This window comes from Capsella rubella, unplaced genomic scaffold, assembly GCF_000375325.1.
Source record: "Capsella rubella cultivar Monte Gargano unplaced genomic scaffold, Caprub1_0 scaffold_1, whole genome shotgun sequence".
In the NCBI taxonomy this organism is placed as follows: domain Eukaryota; kingdom Viridiplantae; phylum Streptophyta; class Magnoliopsida; order Brassicales; family Brassicaceae; genus Capsella; species Capsella rubella.
In genome coordinates, this window is record NW_006238923.1 from 11,767,352 (window position 1) to 11,783,655 (window position 16,304).

At 35.6% G+C, this 16,304-nt stretch overlaps 4 protein-coding genes across 6 annotated transcripts; 1 reads left to right on the forward strand and 3 right to left on the reverse strand.

Moving 5' to 3' along the window:
- The first annotated feature begins 7,497 nt into the window (after positions 1–7,497).
- LOC17897235 (RNA-binding protein 38) lies at positions 7,498–10,277 on the forward strand. 3 transcript variants are annotated; one of them, XM_006305256.2, is made up of 6 exons: positions 7,498–7,779; positions 7,874–8,006; positions 8,399–8,525; positions 8,617–8,653; positions 8,747–9,011; positions 9,084–10,277. In XM_006305256.2, the coding sequence occupies exons 1-6, from the start codon at positions 7,618–7,620 to the stop codon at positions 9,107–9,109; spliced, it is 750 nt and encodes a 249-aa protein (XP_006305318.2). In that variant the 5' UTR covers positions 7,498–7,617; the 3' UTR covers positions 9,110–10,277. The 3 variants fall into 3 exon arrangements, with proteins under 3 accessions (XP_006305318.2, XP_023632557.1, XP_023632556.1); XM_023776789.1 differs by having other exon boundaries at positions 9,096–10,277; XM_023776788.1 differs by having other exon boundaries at positions 8,408–8,525.
- Positions 10,278–10,409: 132 nt separating this feature from the next.
- On the reverse strand, positions 10,410–11,606 carry LOC17897829 (phytolongin Phyl1.2). Its single transcript, XM_006303230.2, has one exon. The coding sequence runs from the start codon at positions 11,411–11,413 to the stop codon at positions 10,655–10,657; it is 759 nt and encodes a 252-aa protein (XP_006303292.1). The 5' UTR covers positions 11,414–11,606; the 3' UTR covers positions 10,410–10,654.
- A 303-nt stretch (positions 11,607–11,909) lies between these two features.
- LOC17899077 (RING-H2 finger protein ATL58) lies at positions 11,910–13,609 on the reverse strand. Its single transcript, XM_006304062.2, has 3 exons — positions 13,205–13,609; positions 12,990–13,072; positions 11,910–12,515 (listed from the first exon to the last, which is right to left on the reverse strand). The coding sequence occupies exons 1-3, from the start codon at positions 13,424–13,426 to the stop codon at positions 12,056–12,058; spliced, it is 765 nt and encodes a 254-aa protein (XP_006304124.1). The 5' UTR covers positions 13,427–13,609; the 3' UTR covers positions 11,910–12,055.
- A 762-nt stretch (positions 13,610–14,371) lies between these two features.
- On the reverse strand, positions 14,372–16,122 carry LOC17899893. Its single transcript, XM_006305646.2, has 5 exons — positions 15,923–16,122; positions 15,568–15,638; positions 15,345–15,450; positions 15,061–15,193; positions 14,372–14,794 (listed from the first exon to the last, which is right to left on the reverse strand). Exons 1-5 carry the CDS (start codon positions 15,997–15,999, stop codon positions 14,654–14,656), a joined length of 528 nt encoding a protein of 175 aa, XP_006305708.1. The 5' UTR covers positions 16,000–16,122; the 3' UTR covers positions 14,372–14,653.
- Between the last annotated feature and the right edge of the window lie 182 nt (positions 16,123–16,304).

Here is a 16,304-nt window from a genome sequence, read left to right on the forward strand (position 1 = left end):
TTAAGTAATTAGAAATCTAATGTACATAGTGTATATGTATAATATATACCAGAAGATGGATGGATGTGTTGAACATAACTAATGTGTAGGACATGCATATACGTTGAAGTCAGGTTTGGGCATTACGGTTTCAGTTTGGGTAATTCAATTCTTGGTCCTAAAATTCATTGGGATATTGTAGAATTTTGGTTTGGGTTCGGTTCGATTCCGGATATCTGAAATATCGAAAAATGTGAAAATTGGAAAAGAAAATTTGGTTATAATTTGACAAATATAACTAATAATGTTCATACATTTCAATTAAAACTTCTAGTAGATGTTGACACATGCAACTATATAACAACCTAAACTAATCGATTACCAAGTCCGTTAAGATTTTCATTCATTGTTATCATTTGGCATATCAATGTGATATATATTCTTAGGTTAAGCACAAGCTACTTTAGTATTGTGGCATACTTTAGTAATATTCTGGCATATATATTATTGTATGCATACAAAGTGACATACGTGAGACGATAATAATAATTTACTCATCGATCCGTCTTGAAAGTCAAATCAGGATATAGTTTGAGCCTTTGAGGCATTACAAATTCCCCATACCGACCATACCTTTCCCATACCAACATCTTCTTTTTCGAAAAAAATGATTATTCCAAGTTCCTCCTATCCATATTTCTTTGGGAATTTTATATAAAATGTCATTTTCATAACTCATTTTTTTAAAACTGCCATTTTCTATTTTGTATTTTCTAAAATGTCATATTCATTTTTTATGTTAAAGAAAAAAGACAAAACTATCCCTCAAAGAAAAAAGACAAAAAAAACTGACATGAGATGGGACATTTTTACTGTTGTCACATTAATTATGGACATTATTTAATAGATAAGTTTTACTCTTTGTTTTTTTGTGCACATTCGATTATAGACAACTTTTTTGTCTATTCATCTAACATATGTATTATGAACAAATTCGTTTATGAAAAAGATGTATTTACATTACTATATAAGTATAATGGACAACAAATTAGGAAACAAAAAATAGACATATTACAGATCTAATACATCTACAAAAAATGTGTGATCCAAAGTGTATACCTAGATAGACAAATTTGATCTACCGATTTCGGTCAACCAGATCTCGTCTATCGGAACTGGTTATGGTCTGCTAGAACTTGTTCGCCAGATCTGATCCACTGAACCTGGTTATGGTCTGCCGGAACTGGTCCGCCAGATCTGGTCCTCCGGAATTGGTCTTCGAAACTAGTCTGTCGGATCTCGTCTGTAGCCACTGGTCTGTCGAGACTGGTTATGCTACGCCGAAACTGGTTATTGTCTGTCGAAACTGGTCCGTCGGATCTGGTCTGGTGAGACTGTTTATGGTCTGTCGAAATTAGTCCGTTGAAACTAATCCATCGAAACTAGTCCGTCGATACTGGTCTGCCGAAACTGGTATGCCGAAACTGGTCTGCCGGAATTGGTTCACAGAACTAGTCTGCCGGAGTTGTAAAGAGATTTGTTTGTTGTTGAAGAACGAAAGAAGAAGAGATATAAAAGAAAAAAAAAAGAAAGAAGGAAAGAAAGAAAGAGATAGAGAAAAATAAAAGAAAATAGAAAAAATTTGAGTAGAGGACAAAATTGTCATTTGCATGAGTTAAAAGTGGGTCTTATGGCATTTTAAAAAAGATTGAATTGAAAGTGACATTTCATAGAAGAAATGACACTGTTCATGGCATATGATATAATTTTCTCTGTTTCTTTTGTAGTTATGTGTATAAGAAGCACATGTGTTAAACCATCCATAACAATGCTATAAACCAAATATTATAGGATGGATATTTGGTTTGGAAAGAAGAATCATAAGAGGTAGGTATTTATCTATGATCTATCTATCTTTCCATGTGTCCCGATCTAACATTTCTTTTAGGTCAATAGGTGTAAAAACACAGGTTCTTGGATATATATACATGCAAGTAATTTTCATAAGACTGAAACTTTTATTCTTGAAAATTATAGACTACGATTTCATGACACATCCCTTGGCGCTTGCATGAAGTGATCGCTCTATCGACCGCATGATCAAAGTATATGATGTGTCTTATTGTATTTATGTTTATGCGGGGATTATTTTATTTTAGCTGGTTTTTTTTTTATGAATATGCACAACAAAATGATCGACAACATACTAATTTAGTTGTTAAAGTTTCCACTACTTTCTAACTTTGGATGTGGAACAAACACAATCGGTATTTTTCTAGAAAACTCGTCCTAAACCAATCAAATTTGAACGGCTGACCAAAACACAAGTTAAATGCAACTCAAAAACCCAAACATGAATCTTTTTCATCTAGCTACACAGGTCCCCACTAACCTTTCTATAAATATTTGTAAAAATTTCTAGAAAAAGAAAGCTACTTTTACACTATACTTAACAATAGTCAAATCAATGAAGTCCAATCCAAGCAAGCATATCACAAAAAGGGAGATATGTAACGAAAAAATAATGAAGAGACGTGTGTGACATATTCATTGAGGTATGTATGTATAAACATATATAATGGATACAATTTCTAAGTTGGATACAACTGTACGTACATCCCAAAGTTCACTAAATCTCAATAGAATACATTACACTATCAACTGTATGGTCTGCCCTTGTATTGTATGTTGTGCCTACTTTGTTATTAGTATGACCTACTAACAATTGTCAACATCCAAAATGCTCTAATGCGGTTATGCTTATGCGACCAAATTCAATTGAATATGATCGTATTCGACCAAATACAACTATTTACAACCAATAATTAATCCTTAATAGTTGTTTATTTTCTTTAAAGTCAATAGTGTCATCATCCTTGACTATTAAAATACAACTATTTTAAGACACCTATTAAATTACAACTGTTTTACAAGATTTGATGTAATAAACAACTATTCACCTTGAATCTTCACTTTTACAAGATCTAGTAGACACCTATTGTGAAAGTGAAGATTTAAGGTGAAGACTCCAGAATCTTGCACCCGTTGATTAGGGTTAATTTTTTTTTAATTTTTTTTTTGTCATCATTAGGGTTAATTTACCTAACCAACACAGAAAACTGTTTTTTACCAAAAAAATATATTTTTATTTTTTTGTTTGTAAAATGGACTTTAGTGGACAGAGAAGAAGAAGAATAAAGGAAGCTTGAAGAAAATGTATGGTTGTATCTTAACCATAATACATTTACTCTCATAGTCTAATACTCTAATCTCATTGACTTAACACACGTAAGCTCCTATTCATGTGTGGGAAAATATATACACATATCATAATAGGAAAGACATATCGAGTGGTGACAAAAGAAAAGAAGAGAAGATGGTCGGTTTAGTTTAGTTTAGTGTTTAAGTGAAGAATACTTCTTCTCGAGATGAAACTACGTTGACTTGTCCTTCATCATTGTACATTTTCTCTCTTCTTTTGCCCTACCACCCCACTCTCACCCTATTGTGTTATATAGACAGTGTGTGTGTGTGTGTGTGTGTGTAACGCTTGTGCTTCCAAGTGTTTTTTTAAAAAGTAAACGAAATTGATATTGGGCATGGGCACTAGCGTTTGTGTATTGTATAATATATGCAAGTTTATATATAAGTCATGATTGGTGGTCAAGGTCAACTATATGATAGTCACAATTGGTGTTCAACGATGTCATAGTATTTGATAAACATTGGCTTCCACCATCCTAATCACTAGTACTAACAAGTTACATATTTTTTTGAACGGTTGAGACAACAATATATATTTTGGATGAAATAAAATTTAGCATTTAGATGAAATAAAATTTAGCATTTGGATTTTCTTTTCTAGAAACAACTATGCACTATAAGTCTATACATACATTTTCTCCCACTTGATTGAGTAAAAGCCTTATATCATGCACAGTCACAACAACTCGATCAACGGACGAAGGAAGAAACTTCACATACTAATGACAAATAAACTTTAAAAAAGATGGGTGGACCTAGTTTTTGTGTATTATAATGTTAAAAGTTTGAAAACTTTATATATGAGATGGATGGATAATGTAGTAAACGGGAACTAGAACGAGATTCATGCCATTTGCAAAAAAAGCCTATTGTTATTTGAAATATTGGACGAGAATACAAAGAGCTAGTTATGAACGAGAATTAAGGCCAATCAAAATCTATATTTTCAAAGTCAAAAAAAATATATATATGTGTGTGGGAAAGGCACATAGTATAACAAAAACTCTCAAAAATTCACAGAAAATTTTAGAAAAAGTATTTTGTTAAATAACTTCTAAAATAGTTCATTCTTTTACCTAAATCCATATGACGAATCATATTATATATGGAAAAACGACCACTAGGCCACACGATCTTGGTTTTATTTTCATTGTAACGAGAATTTCGTAATAAGAAATATGACTTTTACCCATATCTCTATATATATAGCTTTTTAGCCTTTAGAGATATATAGCGTGATGAAGGGGACTGTGTTTGGTTGGTGTGTAAGGTTGTAATGGTAATGGCCAGCATTGACCCTTTTGATTTTTTTTATCTCATTTGGGCTCCCTCTCACTTTTTACAAAACTTTTTTTTCGTTTTATAATGGTATACATTAATACATATAAATACTCAACCATGGTTAGCTAAACCAATTGCGGAAATGAAAATAGTTAGGAATTACAATGAAGTAAAATCTATAAATTTGTCCCATGGTAAAAAAAAAGAGATAAAAAACATGGAAAAAAAGAGACATTCAGTCTATTGGCATCGACAAAAACAGTGACGCTCTAAAAAAACCTTTTATATATACTTCATAGTTCATTGTTGTGGTTTAGTTATAGCTAGTAAGTAGTAACGACAAACTCAGAGAGTCACAAACTGATTGATAAACATTTTGGTGAAAGGTAGATTCGATGCAATCAAGATCCCCTTTTTACAAAATCTTTTTTCAACTTTTGTTCCGTCGGTTTGATTAAGTTTTAGCCCTAATTAACGGATGCATTATAACTCTTAGGTCTAACCAACTCTCATATTCTTTTTGTTATAAAGAACTAGTTACTTATCAGATTAACCTAAAAAGGAAATCAAACAATATCACGTTTAGTCAAATGTTCTTGGATAAGTCGGTGGTAAAGAGAGACACATATAGTGTATCCAATATAAGATACACCAATTCAATTATAAACAATTATAAAGAAAAGGATGGCGTTGACAAAAACAAGAAAAAAGAAGAAGATGGCGATTGAATTTAAAAGTTTAAAGTATATTTGAGATTATAATGGTGCAAATTCAATGTGTCCCTATTTTGGTTAACATCTCCTATATATAGTTAGACTCTTTTTTGTTTACTTATGTCATCACTCATCAGCAAGATACGTGGCCACCTAAATCGTAGTATTGTACTTGCAATTGTATCTTTGAACCTTTTGACGATCGGTCAAATTAATCTTCTAATAAAATTTCGTATTCTACTGATCTTAAGACACACCTCTTAATTAGGTTTTTGCAAGTCGAGAGCACTTCCAAGACACACTTCCCTTCTACAAATTAAGTTTGGTCAGTAAACCATGAACAACTTGATGAACTCACATAAATATTCACATATATGTTTAAATGAAGACAAAGAACGCAACAGAATTAAGCTTTGATTGTGGAAGTGTTGAGTAAGATGATCATAGAGTTGATCTCTTGCATGTACCATAAAAAGACCTGCTCATCAAACTCATTAAAAAGGCTTTAGAGAGAAAGACATTAAGAAGAAATAGATCATCCAAAAGATCTTACCAAGACTTTGTGACTTTAAACCATCTACAAAAAAGCTTCATATGAAGGACATGTGTGCATGCAAATCTGATATCATGGCTAAAATAATACATACGTAAATACTTTTTGTGCAAATCAAGCCCATTGTATTCTTAATGGGCCTGAAATAATATCCTTAATGGGCCTTTAGACCCAAATTGATAGTTTAAGATATTGGAAGTGAGTGAGCCCCATGGATGAGCTGTAAAAGAGAGAAAATGCAAGGCTGTGTAGTGTTCTGTGTAGTGTGGGATGAATGATGACGAGAGGTGGGCAACGTGGGGGAAGGAATGTTGTTGTTTAGGCTTTTCTTTAATAAGTCTAAAGGCGTGGGGAGACAGCTCCTGTCTCTTTGCCCTTTTTCTCTTTACTACTCTCTCTTCTTCTTTCTTTTTCTTTCTCTCCTTCCATTTCAATTATGCACCCTTTGCTTATCTATTTGGATGAAATGATTTAAAGTTCTACTGAACAATTTTTAATATAAACCATAGTTTATAAGATTGATTTAGTCTTTAATCTTTTTGTATAGTATCGGATGAAGAATGAAGATATACCTTTTTGTTGGTTGTTGTAAGATCTTAATAAAGGAGAATTTCCATTGGTAAAGTGTTCTCTAATTATCAGTTAGAGTTATAATTCTTTATAAAGTTTGATTAAAAGTATGTATGACAACAAAGAAAGGTATACAACTATAAATCTAACTTCTTGGATTAATAGTTCCCGAAGATTTATGATTTCGAGTGCAAACAAAACTATTGATGGTGGTACGGTTTCAATAGTATTAAAAAAAATTTGTATATACATTTTTGTTATTATTAGAACTAATCCGCATTTCTGCTATAATTGTTTTGCACATTATCATTCAATATTTATCATCGTTTTTCGAAAGATTTCGATTATTGTATAACTAACTAACCATTTTTTTTTGTCATCTGATAATATTAATGAAATTCAAAGGATACATTGTGAAATACAACTTAAGCCGGCGGAAAACAAAGATATCCCCGGAGTCTAAAGCCCAAACAAGGGAAGCAAAGCAAAGAACGATAAGAAATCCCCGAAAACATAAAGCGAAAACAAAATATAGCAACACACAACAGAAAATGTAAATCCGAAAAGAGACGAACCCTTAAACAAAAGACACATACAACTAGGCTTAACCCTAAGAAAGCACACATTAGTCTTAAGAAGCTGGAAGAAATCATCTACTGAAGCCCCTGAAGAAGAGATTTATCAAGGATCCCCACAGCCAATCCAAAGAGAACATCAACCACGTCCTATCAAGATGAGAACCGATCTCTTGAAACAAGAACCCAAGACTTCAAAACCCGATGAGCAAGACTCGAATACGCTTTCGCATGCGACGATGACGACTACAACGTCCAAAACCGTCTAAGATAGTATGTATAACTAACTGTCTTATAAATAATTTAAAATTTTTTCTTTACCAATAAAAATACCAAAACTAAATACAGTATCAGCTCAAAAATATATGTATTTTCCAACTGTAAAATCTAATTACAGAGTGGATCCGACCAACAAGAAAAAAGTGTAAAAGCACAGTGACCGTACATAAAAAAAAAAAAAGAAACAATGTGCATTGATATTTGTGTAAAGCTAAGATTAAATAATTGAATGAGTGTGTCCCCAAATTCTCTCTTTTTTTTTCCAGACTTTTCCTTGAATCCTCTTCCCTCCTTCTTCTTCTTCTCTATCTCTCTCTTCTCAACTACCCTTCTCTGCTTCTTTCTTCTTCTTCTGTTCCCAAAGTCGGAAACTTTACTTGGCGGGTTCGTTGAAATTTGCAACATGACAATGGAAGACACAACATTTACCAAAGTGTTCGTTGGTGGATTAGCTTGGGAAACACACAAAGTCTCTCTCAGGAATTACTTTGAACAGTTTGGGGACATTGTTGAAGCTGTTGTCATCACTGATAAATCTAGTGGCAGATCTAAAGGCTACGGCTTTGTATGCCTCTCTTGTTTTGTCTTAAACATTTGAGATTTGTTGTTTTAGCTTCAAACTCACGGGTTCTGTTTTTTTTGTTTGTTTTGTTTTAAAGGTGACTTTTTGTGATCCGGAAGCAGCTCAAAAAGCTTGTGTTGATCCAGCTCCTGTTATTGATGGGAGAAGAGCTAATTGTAATCTTGCGGCTTTTGGTGTTCAGAGATCTAAACCTTCTTCTCCTATTCATGGTAAAGTTTTAGGTTTCTTTATGTGTTCTGATACTTCATCTAATTGATCTTTTCAAAACCCTTTATGTTAATTTCATGGATCTTACCATTATCTAAAAGAAAAAGCTGGAATTTTATGTCATGAATCACATATTAGTAGCAAGTTAGGTACTTTATAGATTGTCTTACTTTACTATTTAAGGGGTAGCTTCATTTTGATTCCTAAGTTGATTCATCCAACTGGTAAAGCCAGTTTCTTGCTAAGTACTTTAGTAGTCTTTATGATTCTGCTGCAGACTAGTTTAGTTAAAACCTATGGTCTGTTACATACTTTGGTTAATTATGTTGTGTTTTGTTCTTATCTGAAAGCAAATGTTTGAGAGGAGAATCTCATGGTGTTTGTGTCTTGGTAGGACATGCAGGACCAAGAGGAATGAAGGTCACTAGCCCTTTCAAGACACACTTTGGAGCGGCGGCCCCTGCTATGCCTTCGCCACTTCCATTCTCCCACTACACACTTCCTTACACTAATCCTTTTGGGTACTCCACGTTAAATCTCTTACTTCTTTCCCAAACTCATTACTCTAAGTATACTGATAATCCTATGTTTGGTCTCATTTTACTTTCTTAGGTTCTCTTCATACTCAATGGACTACAATTACCCCACGGTATGTATCTTCTGCTTATCTTAATCTATGAGAGTCTCTCCCTATTCTACATGTATTTCTTATAGCTTATTGGATTCTTGTTTTTTGTAACAGAGCTACTACAATGTCTATGGAGGGGCAACTGCTCAGCATCCAATGTATGGTAGTGGACCAATGACTGGTGTAGCACCAGCAGCAGCAGGGTTTTATCCATATCTCCAATTTGCTGAAGGAAATGGACCCGTCACTGGTTATGCCCCTGTCCACTACCCCAACCACATGTTTCACTATTCTGCTCTTGCCTCATCGACCGGGGGAAACTATCCACACCACAATGGTTCACCAGTGTCTCTTGCACCTTCACCAGTCATACCATCAGGTTTGTCTATTTATCTGTTTTTTTTGTTCAATACACAACTTGGAAAACCAGAGGTACTGATGTTCTCAGCAGTGTGCTTTGCAGTTCCACAGGCTTGACCACGAAGGCTCATGGTTCAACTCAGCTTCCATTGATACTATGTAGAGGCCAGTTCATTTAAATCCTTAAGGCAAGCTTTATTTACTACTTTCATCCGCATGCCTCGAAGTTCCACAAGACCTGTGGCCTAACCATGGTTGCCCATTTCCCTTTGTGCTTCTAACCCATTAGGCAAAGATCCCAGAATTTGGAGTTTTGGCATCTTTGCAAGTTCTAGTTAAGTCTCACATAGGGGTTTAACTTGGACCATTCTCATACGCATTACTCATTTTTTCATTTTTCTCATTGCATTACGTGCTTCTGAACGAAGGTTTCGTTCGGGCTATAGAAGTAAAAAGTTACCATGTCTTGCAAAGTGCCCCAGAAAGGCAAGCAATTTTGTAGAAAAACTTAAAAATCTTAGGATTGGCTGATCAACAAGAAAGGAAATAAGGATTTCCCGGGAAAGGTACAAGAAGTGAATTGCCACCACCTGGAAGTGTTTGAAGTAGTGTGTGCAAAGGTGTTCCCACTACTTCTCACAAAATCCAATTTTAATGTGCAGTCTTAGGATTATTAGATCTAGGACCATGTTGTTACAAAGTCTTATCGTAGATAGCTAGAACATAAATTCTCTGACATCAAGAAAGGCTAATGGAAACAGCCTTATAAACTTCCTTTGAGGATAAAGGAAGTAGTGGTGTTTGCTAACCCATGTATATTTTCTGTGGCTAAGCATTGGGAGTTATAGCCACACTTAGATTAAGATCATTTTAAGATTCAAGATTTTAGATTACTACTCATCATATCTTCAACCAACCCCACTGATGGATTGTGGGGTTCTTGCATTTGCATGTTTTGCCTCTTGGGAGATATTTTGGTTCCCTCTAGGTTCTTCTTATAACATCAACCAAACCAGTTGACCAACCATGGTTAGGATTTCAGGTGAGAGGTATTTATCACCTCTTTATCTCTCCTTTACTTATTCCCTCTGTTTCTTCAAGACAAAAACTCTCCAAACTCTCTTATGTATTTGTTATTATCTTGTAAGTTGTGTGATTCTGATTCTATGTAAGAAAACAAATCCTTCATTCTCTATCCTCGGTGGTTGGAAAATGAAAAATGTGTGTGCAATATTTTACTTTGATCTAATATAAAAAAAAAAACCACTCTTTATGAGTTATATAACCATGTCTCCCTCAATATGTATCCCTAACATTCATGATATGATGTTAGAATTGTAGATACTCAACAGTCAACACAATTTGTTTCCTTTCACATACACAAACTACTTTATTTATGTACAGGTGATAACTTGTTTTGCAGTTCAGTAAAATCAAATGAACACTATAATTATATCATACATAAACTAAGGCAGGAGCTTGAGATCTATATATACCTAATATACAATCAACAATACTGCAGAGTAAGTTAAACTACACAGTCTCTACAACAGAATTTGCAGAAGAGAAAAAAAGGCATGTGAAAGAATAGATAGATCAATGAAGCATATGAAAGTGAGAGTAGAACTCGAATCGGGAAGAGACGATTTGAGGCCTTGTTAATCAAGAACGTATACACTCAATGCCATGGCAAATAGCCAACCAAACACCAAGTAGCGTTAAGCAAATAGCTGCATCAATGGCAAGAACAATCATTACTTGACGCCGCCACTTCCTCTCAATGCTTTGAGAACCACCAGATCGTCCCCTAACATATGTTGTTGCTGCAGATGAAGAATTAGAACATTCTGTAACGTGTCCTCTATCATTTGATTTCCTGTGTTCATCTATCTCAATGCCTCTCAGTGAGTTCACATGATCTCTCCCTTTCTTCTTCTCTTGCTTGTTTGATCTTCCCAAAAGTGGAGCTTTCGTGGATGCATCGCTTTGTTCAGCACCATCAATGGAAGGTGATGATATTGGAAGACAAGTGAGATCAGTCTCCAATGAAGCTATGAGTCTTCGGACAACCTGGTCTTGAACATTGCTAAAACTGATACTCCCAGAGAAGCTTCCTCTCGAGTTCTTCTTATTTGCTTTCTTTAACTCATCCCTCAGATGCTCAAGAAAATCAAGAACGCTAGATCTCCTGAAAACATCATCAACAATGGCGAAATAAACGAACCCATCTTCCATCAAGAACCCAAAAGTCCTCTTACTCATCGTTTCGAAGTACCACTTGTGAAAAGGCGGAGTCTTTTCCAAGCATAACGCAGCGAGACTCTCGTTGTTGCGGTGGTCTCCAGCATTGTTGTAAGCGTACACAATCTGATTGTCTTTCGAGACACAACAGTAGTGAACTGTGTTTTGGATTGAACCCATATTAGGACTTTCGATTAGGACAGCGTCGAGCAAAGAGAACAGAGATGAAGTCAATTCTCTGGTTTGGGTCTAGGGTTCTAGGATTGGTCAAAAGGAACCCCCAAGTTTAAGTCTTTAAGATCCTTATCTTTGCTAAGAAACAACGAAAGGAATCTTGAAAAGGACCAAAGAGAAGATCGAATGTTTGGGAAAGAGAAAGCATTAAAGCAGAGAGAAGACAATTCAAGCTCTCTCACCCAACCCTTTGACTCTGCTTTATTTTATTTTATTTTCTCTTTTCTTATTACCTTATCTTCTGTTTCTGACTTTTTCCTCAGATTATGAAATCGCTAATTCAGGTAGCTTAGATCAACCCCTTTTTGAACCAGTTTTGTTTGATTATCTGTTGGTTTTGTAGCAGACAAAACTCTGTTTTTGCGCGCGAGCAAACGGGAAGGATAAAGCCATAGGCCCATAATGGGACAAGTTTTTTGTTAATTTTCCAAAAGTTAGGTTGGAACACAAAGCATTCGCCTTATAAATAGTTTGTTTCTTCTATGGATCGGATCAATCTCTCTAGAAAATGTACTAATGTTACAAGTTACAAATGCAAGAACGCAGCAAACTTTACAGGGAATTTGGACAGAACAAAAGTGGTTAATCTTAACCAGGTCTACAACTACAACAACCATTCGATGTCCCGGTGCTGTTCCGTTCATCCTCTTGCGTTACCTTAAGTCCCTCAGCATCTCCATCACACTGAGTCAGATCACATTGTTGCTCTTGATCATCGTTTAGGTGGTTCAGTGGCTGTGATTCAGGTTGACTCCACACTTCTCTGTCGTTTACTGGCTGAGATTCCGGTTGACTCGTCACTCCTCTCTGGTTTACTGGCTGAGATTCTGGTTGACTCAACACTCCTTCATCAGGGCTCACAACACTCGGACCAGAATCTTCTTGTGTGTGACGTGATTGGCTTGGGATAAGAGCGAGACGGCAAAGAGGGCAAGTGGTATGCGATGTGAGCCAAAGATCGATGCAGTCCATGTGAAAAGTGTGTTTACATACAGGGATCTGCTGAAGCTTGTCATCTGCTTGATAGTCCCCAAGGCAAACAGAACATCTGTAAATCAAAAGCCCTAATCAGTTTACAGTTTGGCTCTCAGTTTCAGGGTAATAAGCACAATTACTTAAACTCCCAAGTCTTGCCTCTACCAGGACAACTAAATCTTTTAAACTCTCTTTAGATCTTGGGATATATAACCCACCACAACCTTCTACAATTATCTGATCATGTAAGCAACTACTGTAACATTTCAACCTTCCTATAAGTAACAATGTGAGTGTAAATTGAACCCAACCCCAAAAGATAGTAAGTACCTTTCAAAACCAAGGCAGACCAACAATATCAGCCTACTAGAGATAAACTAGAACCTCTCATCTTTGTTAACTTCCCCAATAAACAACAAAGGTATAATTCATTATATTAACCTAGCTGTTCTGAACTTTCTACAGCAACTCTTAGAGAATCTCACTAATGGTCATGATTATGAAAAAGAACTAAATTACAGAAGTGAAAAGAATCTGGAAAACTCACTGTGAATCCATTACAGTGAAGCTCTCTTTAAAGACAACAATGGGAAGCATCTCTCTCAGCTCTTTACTCAATCCTAATTCAGCCTGCTCATGTAACAAAAACACACAAATCATTACAGAACTAAATCCCATCATCAAAGCACAACTAAAAGGAACAATAAAAACAGATCTTTACAAGAAGAAACTCATTAAGATAGATGATAAAAGAGTACCGACCGTGGAGAGACCGTTTCCTGGGATGAACGTAGTTCGCATTCCTAGAGAAGACAAATCAGAGCTACCACGACGAAGGTAGATCAAATAGAACAAGAAGAGAATTATAAATGTGAAGCAGATTGGTACAGAAAAGATGAATGCTTGATAGAGTTTAAGCTCCGGCGAGTTCGTTGCGGATGATGGTGAACTGTAGTTTTCTGGGTTTGAGTTGCTGTAAGACATCACCACACACAGACCCAGTTCACAAAAATACACTAAAATCCCTAAAGTCCCCTCCTTTAAATGGAGAAACAAGAGAGATCGTCAATTACAGATCGGTTTTATAAGAAAAAAAAGGACAATAATGGTAATAATGTGTATGTGTATATGTGTGAGAGAAAGAGAGATGTGGCAGAGGTTTCAGGTGAAGCATTTAGCTTTCAGTATAGGGCAACTGTCTGTTTCTCTTCTTCATTTATGATTATTTTTTTTAAGGGGAAAATTAAATTTGTTAATTAGTATTTAGGATTTAGAAATTGCGGACGAAACGGACTAAACCGATAGCGGATTAGATCATTTTATTTTTAGGATAGACAACAATCCGCGGTGGAGCAAATTTGTTTCACAGCGGATTTCTTTATAAACTTTTTTTCAGTTTTCAACACTTTTTGAATGGTAAATAGAAAACATTTTCCATAAACGGATTTGTTTCGCTCCAATACTTGCAAATTTTCGAATTCGTCCCAACCGCTGCGACTATTCGAACCCGTATATAATAAAGTTAGGGGCATTAATAATGAAAAAATTGATTGTGAAATGTTAGATAACTTTTCCCGTAGATTCTGGCCGAACCAAACAAGCAAACAAGAGGATGGAAAACGTTCCACTTACACCGATCATAATCGACAAATCCTTCGTTTTTGGCATTGAGCGCCAAAGCCATCACCAAGTTGTCAACTTCAGGTTCTTGATTGTGTATTGCTTTGTAACCAAATGGAGACACGTCCCGGGTTGCTTTTGTTTTTTCTCTTTGGTGTCTTTTGTCTGGATTCAAGGATTTATTTGAAAAGTTATAGTCCTTATCCATCCATAAACAAGAACAAGGATTGTAGGCAAAAAAAAAAAACACAAGAACAAGGACTTGATATGGCATGTTACCTATACAGTATACTCTCTCACATCATGTGCTTGGCTGATTCAGAGGATATATTTGCTTATCTATAAAGATGCATCTGCCTTCTCAATATATATATTTCAGACATAAACATGACTTATCTTACTACATTTCCCACTTACATTCTCCCCCTAAGGCCTAAACTGTTTTAGTTATACAATTCCAAACATTGTAATTTACAGAGAGGCTTATTGTTACAGATAGCTCAAACCGCGAGCCTCAAGACCGGCGTAGCAGAACACAAGGTCATAGAATCTCCAACGTTCTGCTTTGCAAAAACCAAGAACAAGTTTGATTTAGGCGACCCTTTCTTTTGTAGGTGTTTTTGTGGTTGGATCACCAGAGCTAAATTTGCGGACAAGGACTTTGAAACATGGCAGAAACACAATGTATAGTGCAACGATTACAAATGGAGCCGCTATGAGCCACCCTAGCAGCTGAAACAATAAGTTCATGTTTAAGCAGGTTATATGTAGGCCAAGTTATATGAAAACTTGGAACCAACTTGCCATATAAATACATACCAATGAGGAAAACCAATATTATCTTTAGATATGAAAACACTAACAAATGACAACATGGTTCTCACTTGTAAGTTACTGAAGCTATAGGATTATAAAAGATTTGGGCATGAAATGCGACGAGCAGCTTTGAATCATATTACCAAAATCTATACCACTAAGCCAAGACAGAAGAAGCTTACCGCATTGCCAATGCTTAAGAAAACATCTCGGGAAGCTTGGCCTGTCAACACCTTCTTTAGAGCATCAGATGTTAAAGGAAAATGAGGTCCACCAGTTATTTTTTCGCCAAGCCGTAAGAAAGGCACCACAAGACTTCGATGTGAACACAACCAAAAACAAAATTAAACATTAGTACTCAATTTGATACTAGAAAATCAATAAAACACTGTTTTTGTGTTGTCTCTCTCTATTGATCCAAAAGCCGTAACTTTGAAGGAAGCTTAAAGTAGAAATAAATGGCTACCTTAGTTCTATTGGAGTAGCAATAAAATTAGCCAACATCACAGTTGGAGCATGACAAAGAGATCCAAGCGACGCAATAGCCACTCCACATAACAACACCGTAACACCTATCAAAACACAAATATCCCTCTAGAGTGAAACACTTGATAGAGATTTAGAGATCACAAACAGTAATATGTTCCACGAACAACTATTCGACAAATTAAAGTGGCACGAGAACATACCACAGATCGGAAATACTCCCATGGTAATCCCTAATGCTGCAGAGAACGCCAGCTGCTTTGGCTCAGCACCTCTATAGGGTACACAAATCAAAAATTTGATTCACTTACACAACACAGAACATGGCAAAAAAATCAAGTCTTTACAATCTATATCGTTACACATAACTGTTAGATTTGGTCTCTAGTGATGCAAATAAAAAAAACCAACCACAGGCCAGATGTATCAAACCAAATCAAAACAGTCAAGAAGTAAGCACAAGTTATCTACTTGATTACACAAACTACATCGATGAACAAAGTAGACAACTTTATAACACATATAAAGATATTCAGAGAGTTACAGAGTAGAGAGAACCTTCGCAAGATCTGGACAAGTGGTTCAGTGATCTTCTTATCGAACCAAGCTTTCAAACTAAATTTCGAATTCGCCATCACGATTCTTCTTCAACAAGAAAATACGATAAATTTCTCAGCAAGTTAACAAATTCAGAAACGATTCACACTTCTACTAAGTTATTGACTCGACACTTTAAAAATGGAAAATTTGGATGATTGTTTCACTGAAACGTCCTGAAGAACTCTCAAATCGGGTTCTCTTATCTCTACCGCCACGGGACCCGAATCAAGTTCGGGTAAACGGGCCAGAACAATTATAATGGGCTTGTCCGTGTTTTAAATTGGGCTTTAGTAAGCCCAAATCATTAAAGTAGATGCTAATTTAGTATTTTATGTTCCCC

Bases quoted from the DNA above. Each gene is read 5' to 3' on its own strand.
- LOC17897235 (XM_006305256.2), top strand. From the start codon at position 7,618: ATGACAATGGAAGACACAACATTTACCAAAGTGTTCGTTGGTGGATTA. The intron at 8,007-8,398 runs GTAAAGTTTTAG...GTGTCTTGGTAG, and splicing joins ACCTTCTTCTCCTATTCATG to GACATGCAGGACCAAGAGGA. The intron at 9,012-9,083 runs GTTTGTCTATTT...TGTTCTCAGCAG, and splicing joins TTCACCAGTCATACCATCAG to TGTGCTTTGCAGTTCCACAG.
- LOC17897829 (XM_006303230.2), bottom strand. From the start codon at position 11,413: ATGGGTTCAATCCAAAACACAGTTCACTACTGTTGTGTCTCGAAAGAC.
- LOC17899077 (XM_006304062.2), bottom strand. From the start codon at position 13,426: ATGTCTTACAGCAACTCAAACCCAGAAAACTACAGTTCACCATCATCC. The intron at 13,073-13,204 runs GTCGGTACTCTT...TTACATGAGCAG, and splicing joins CAGGAAACGGTCTCTCCACG to GCTGAATTAGGATTGAGTAA. The intron at 12,516-12,989 runs GTGAGTTTTCCA...TTTGATTTACAG, and splicing joins TTCACTGTAATGGATTCACA to ATGTTCTGTTTGCCTTGGGG.
- LOC17899893 (XM_006305646.2), bottom strand. From the start codon at position 15,999: ATGGCGAATTCGAAATTTAGTTTGAAAGCTTGGTTCGATAAGAAGATC. The intron at 15,451-15,567 runs GTATGTTCTCGT...GTGTTTTGATAG, and splicing joins GGGAGTATTTCCGATCTGTG to GTGTTACGGTGTTGTTATGT. The intron at 14,795-15,060 runs GTAAGCTTCTTC...TTATTGTTTCAG, and splicing joins TCTTAAGCATTGGCAATGCG to CTGCTAGGGTGGCTCATAGC.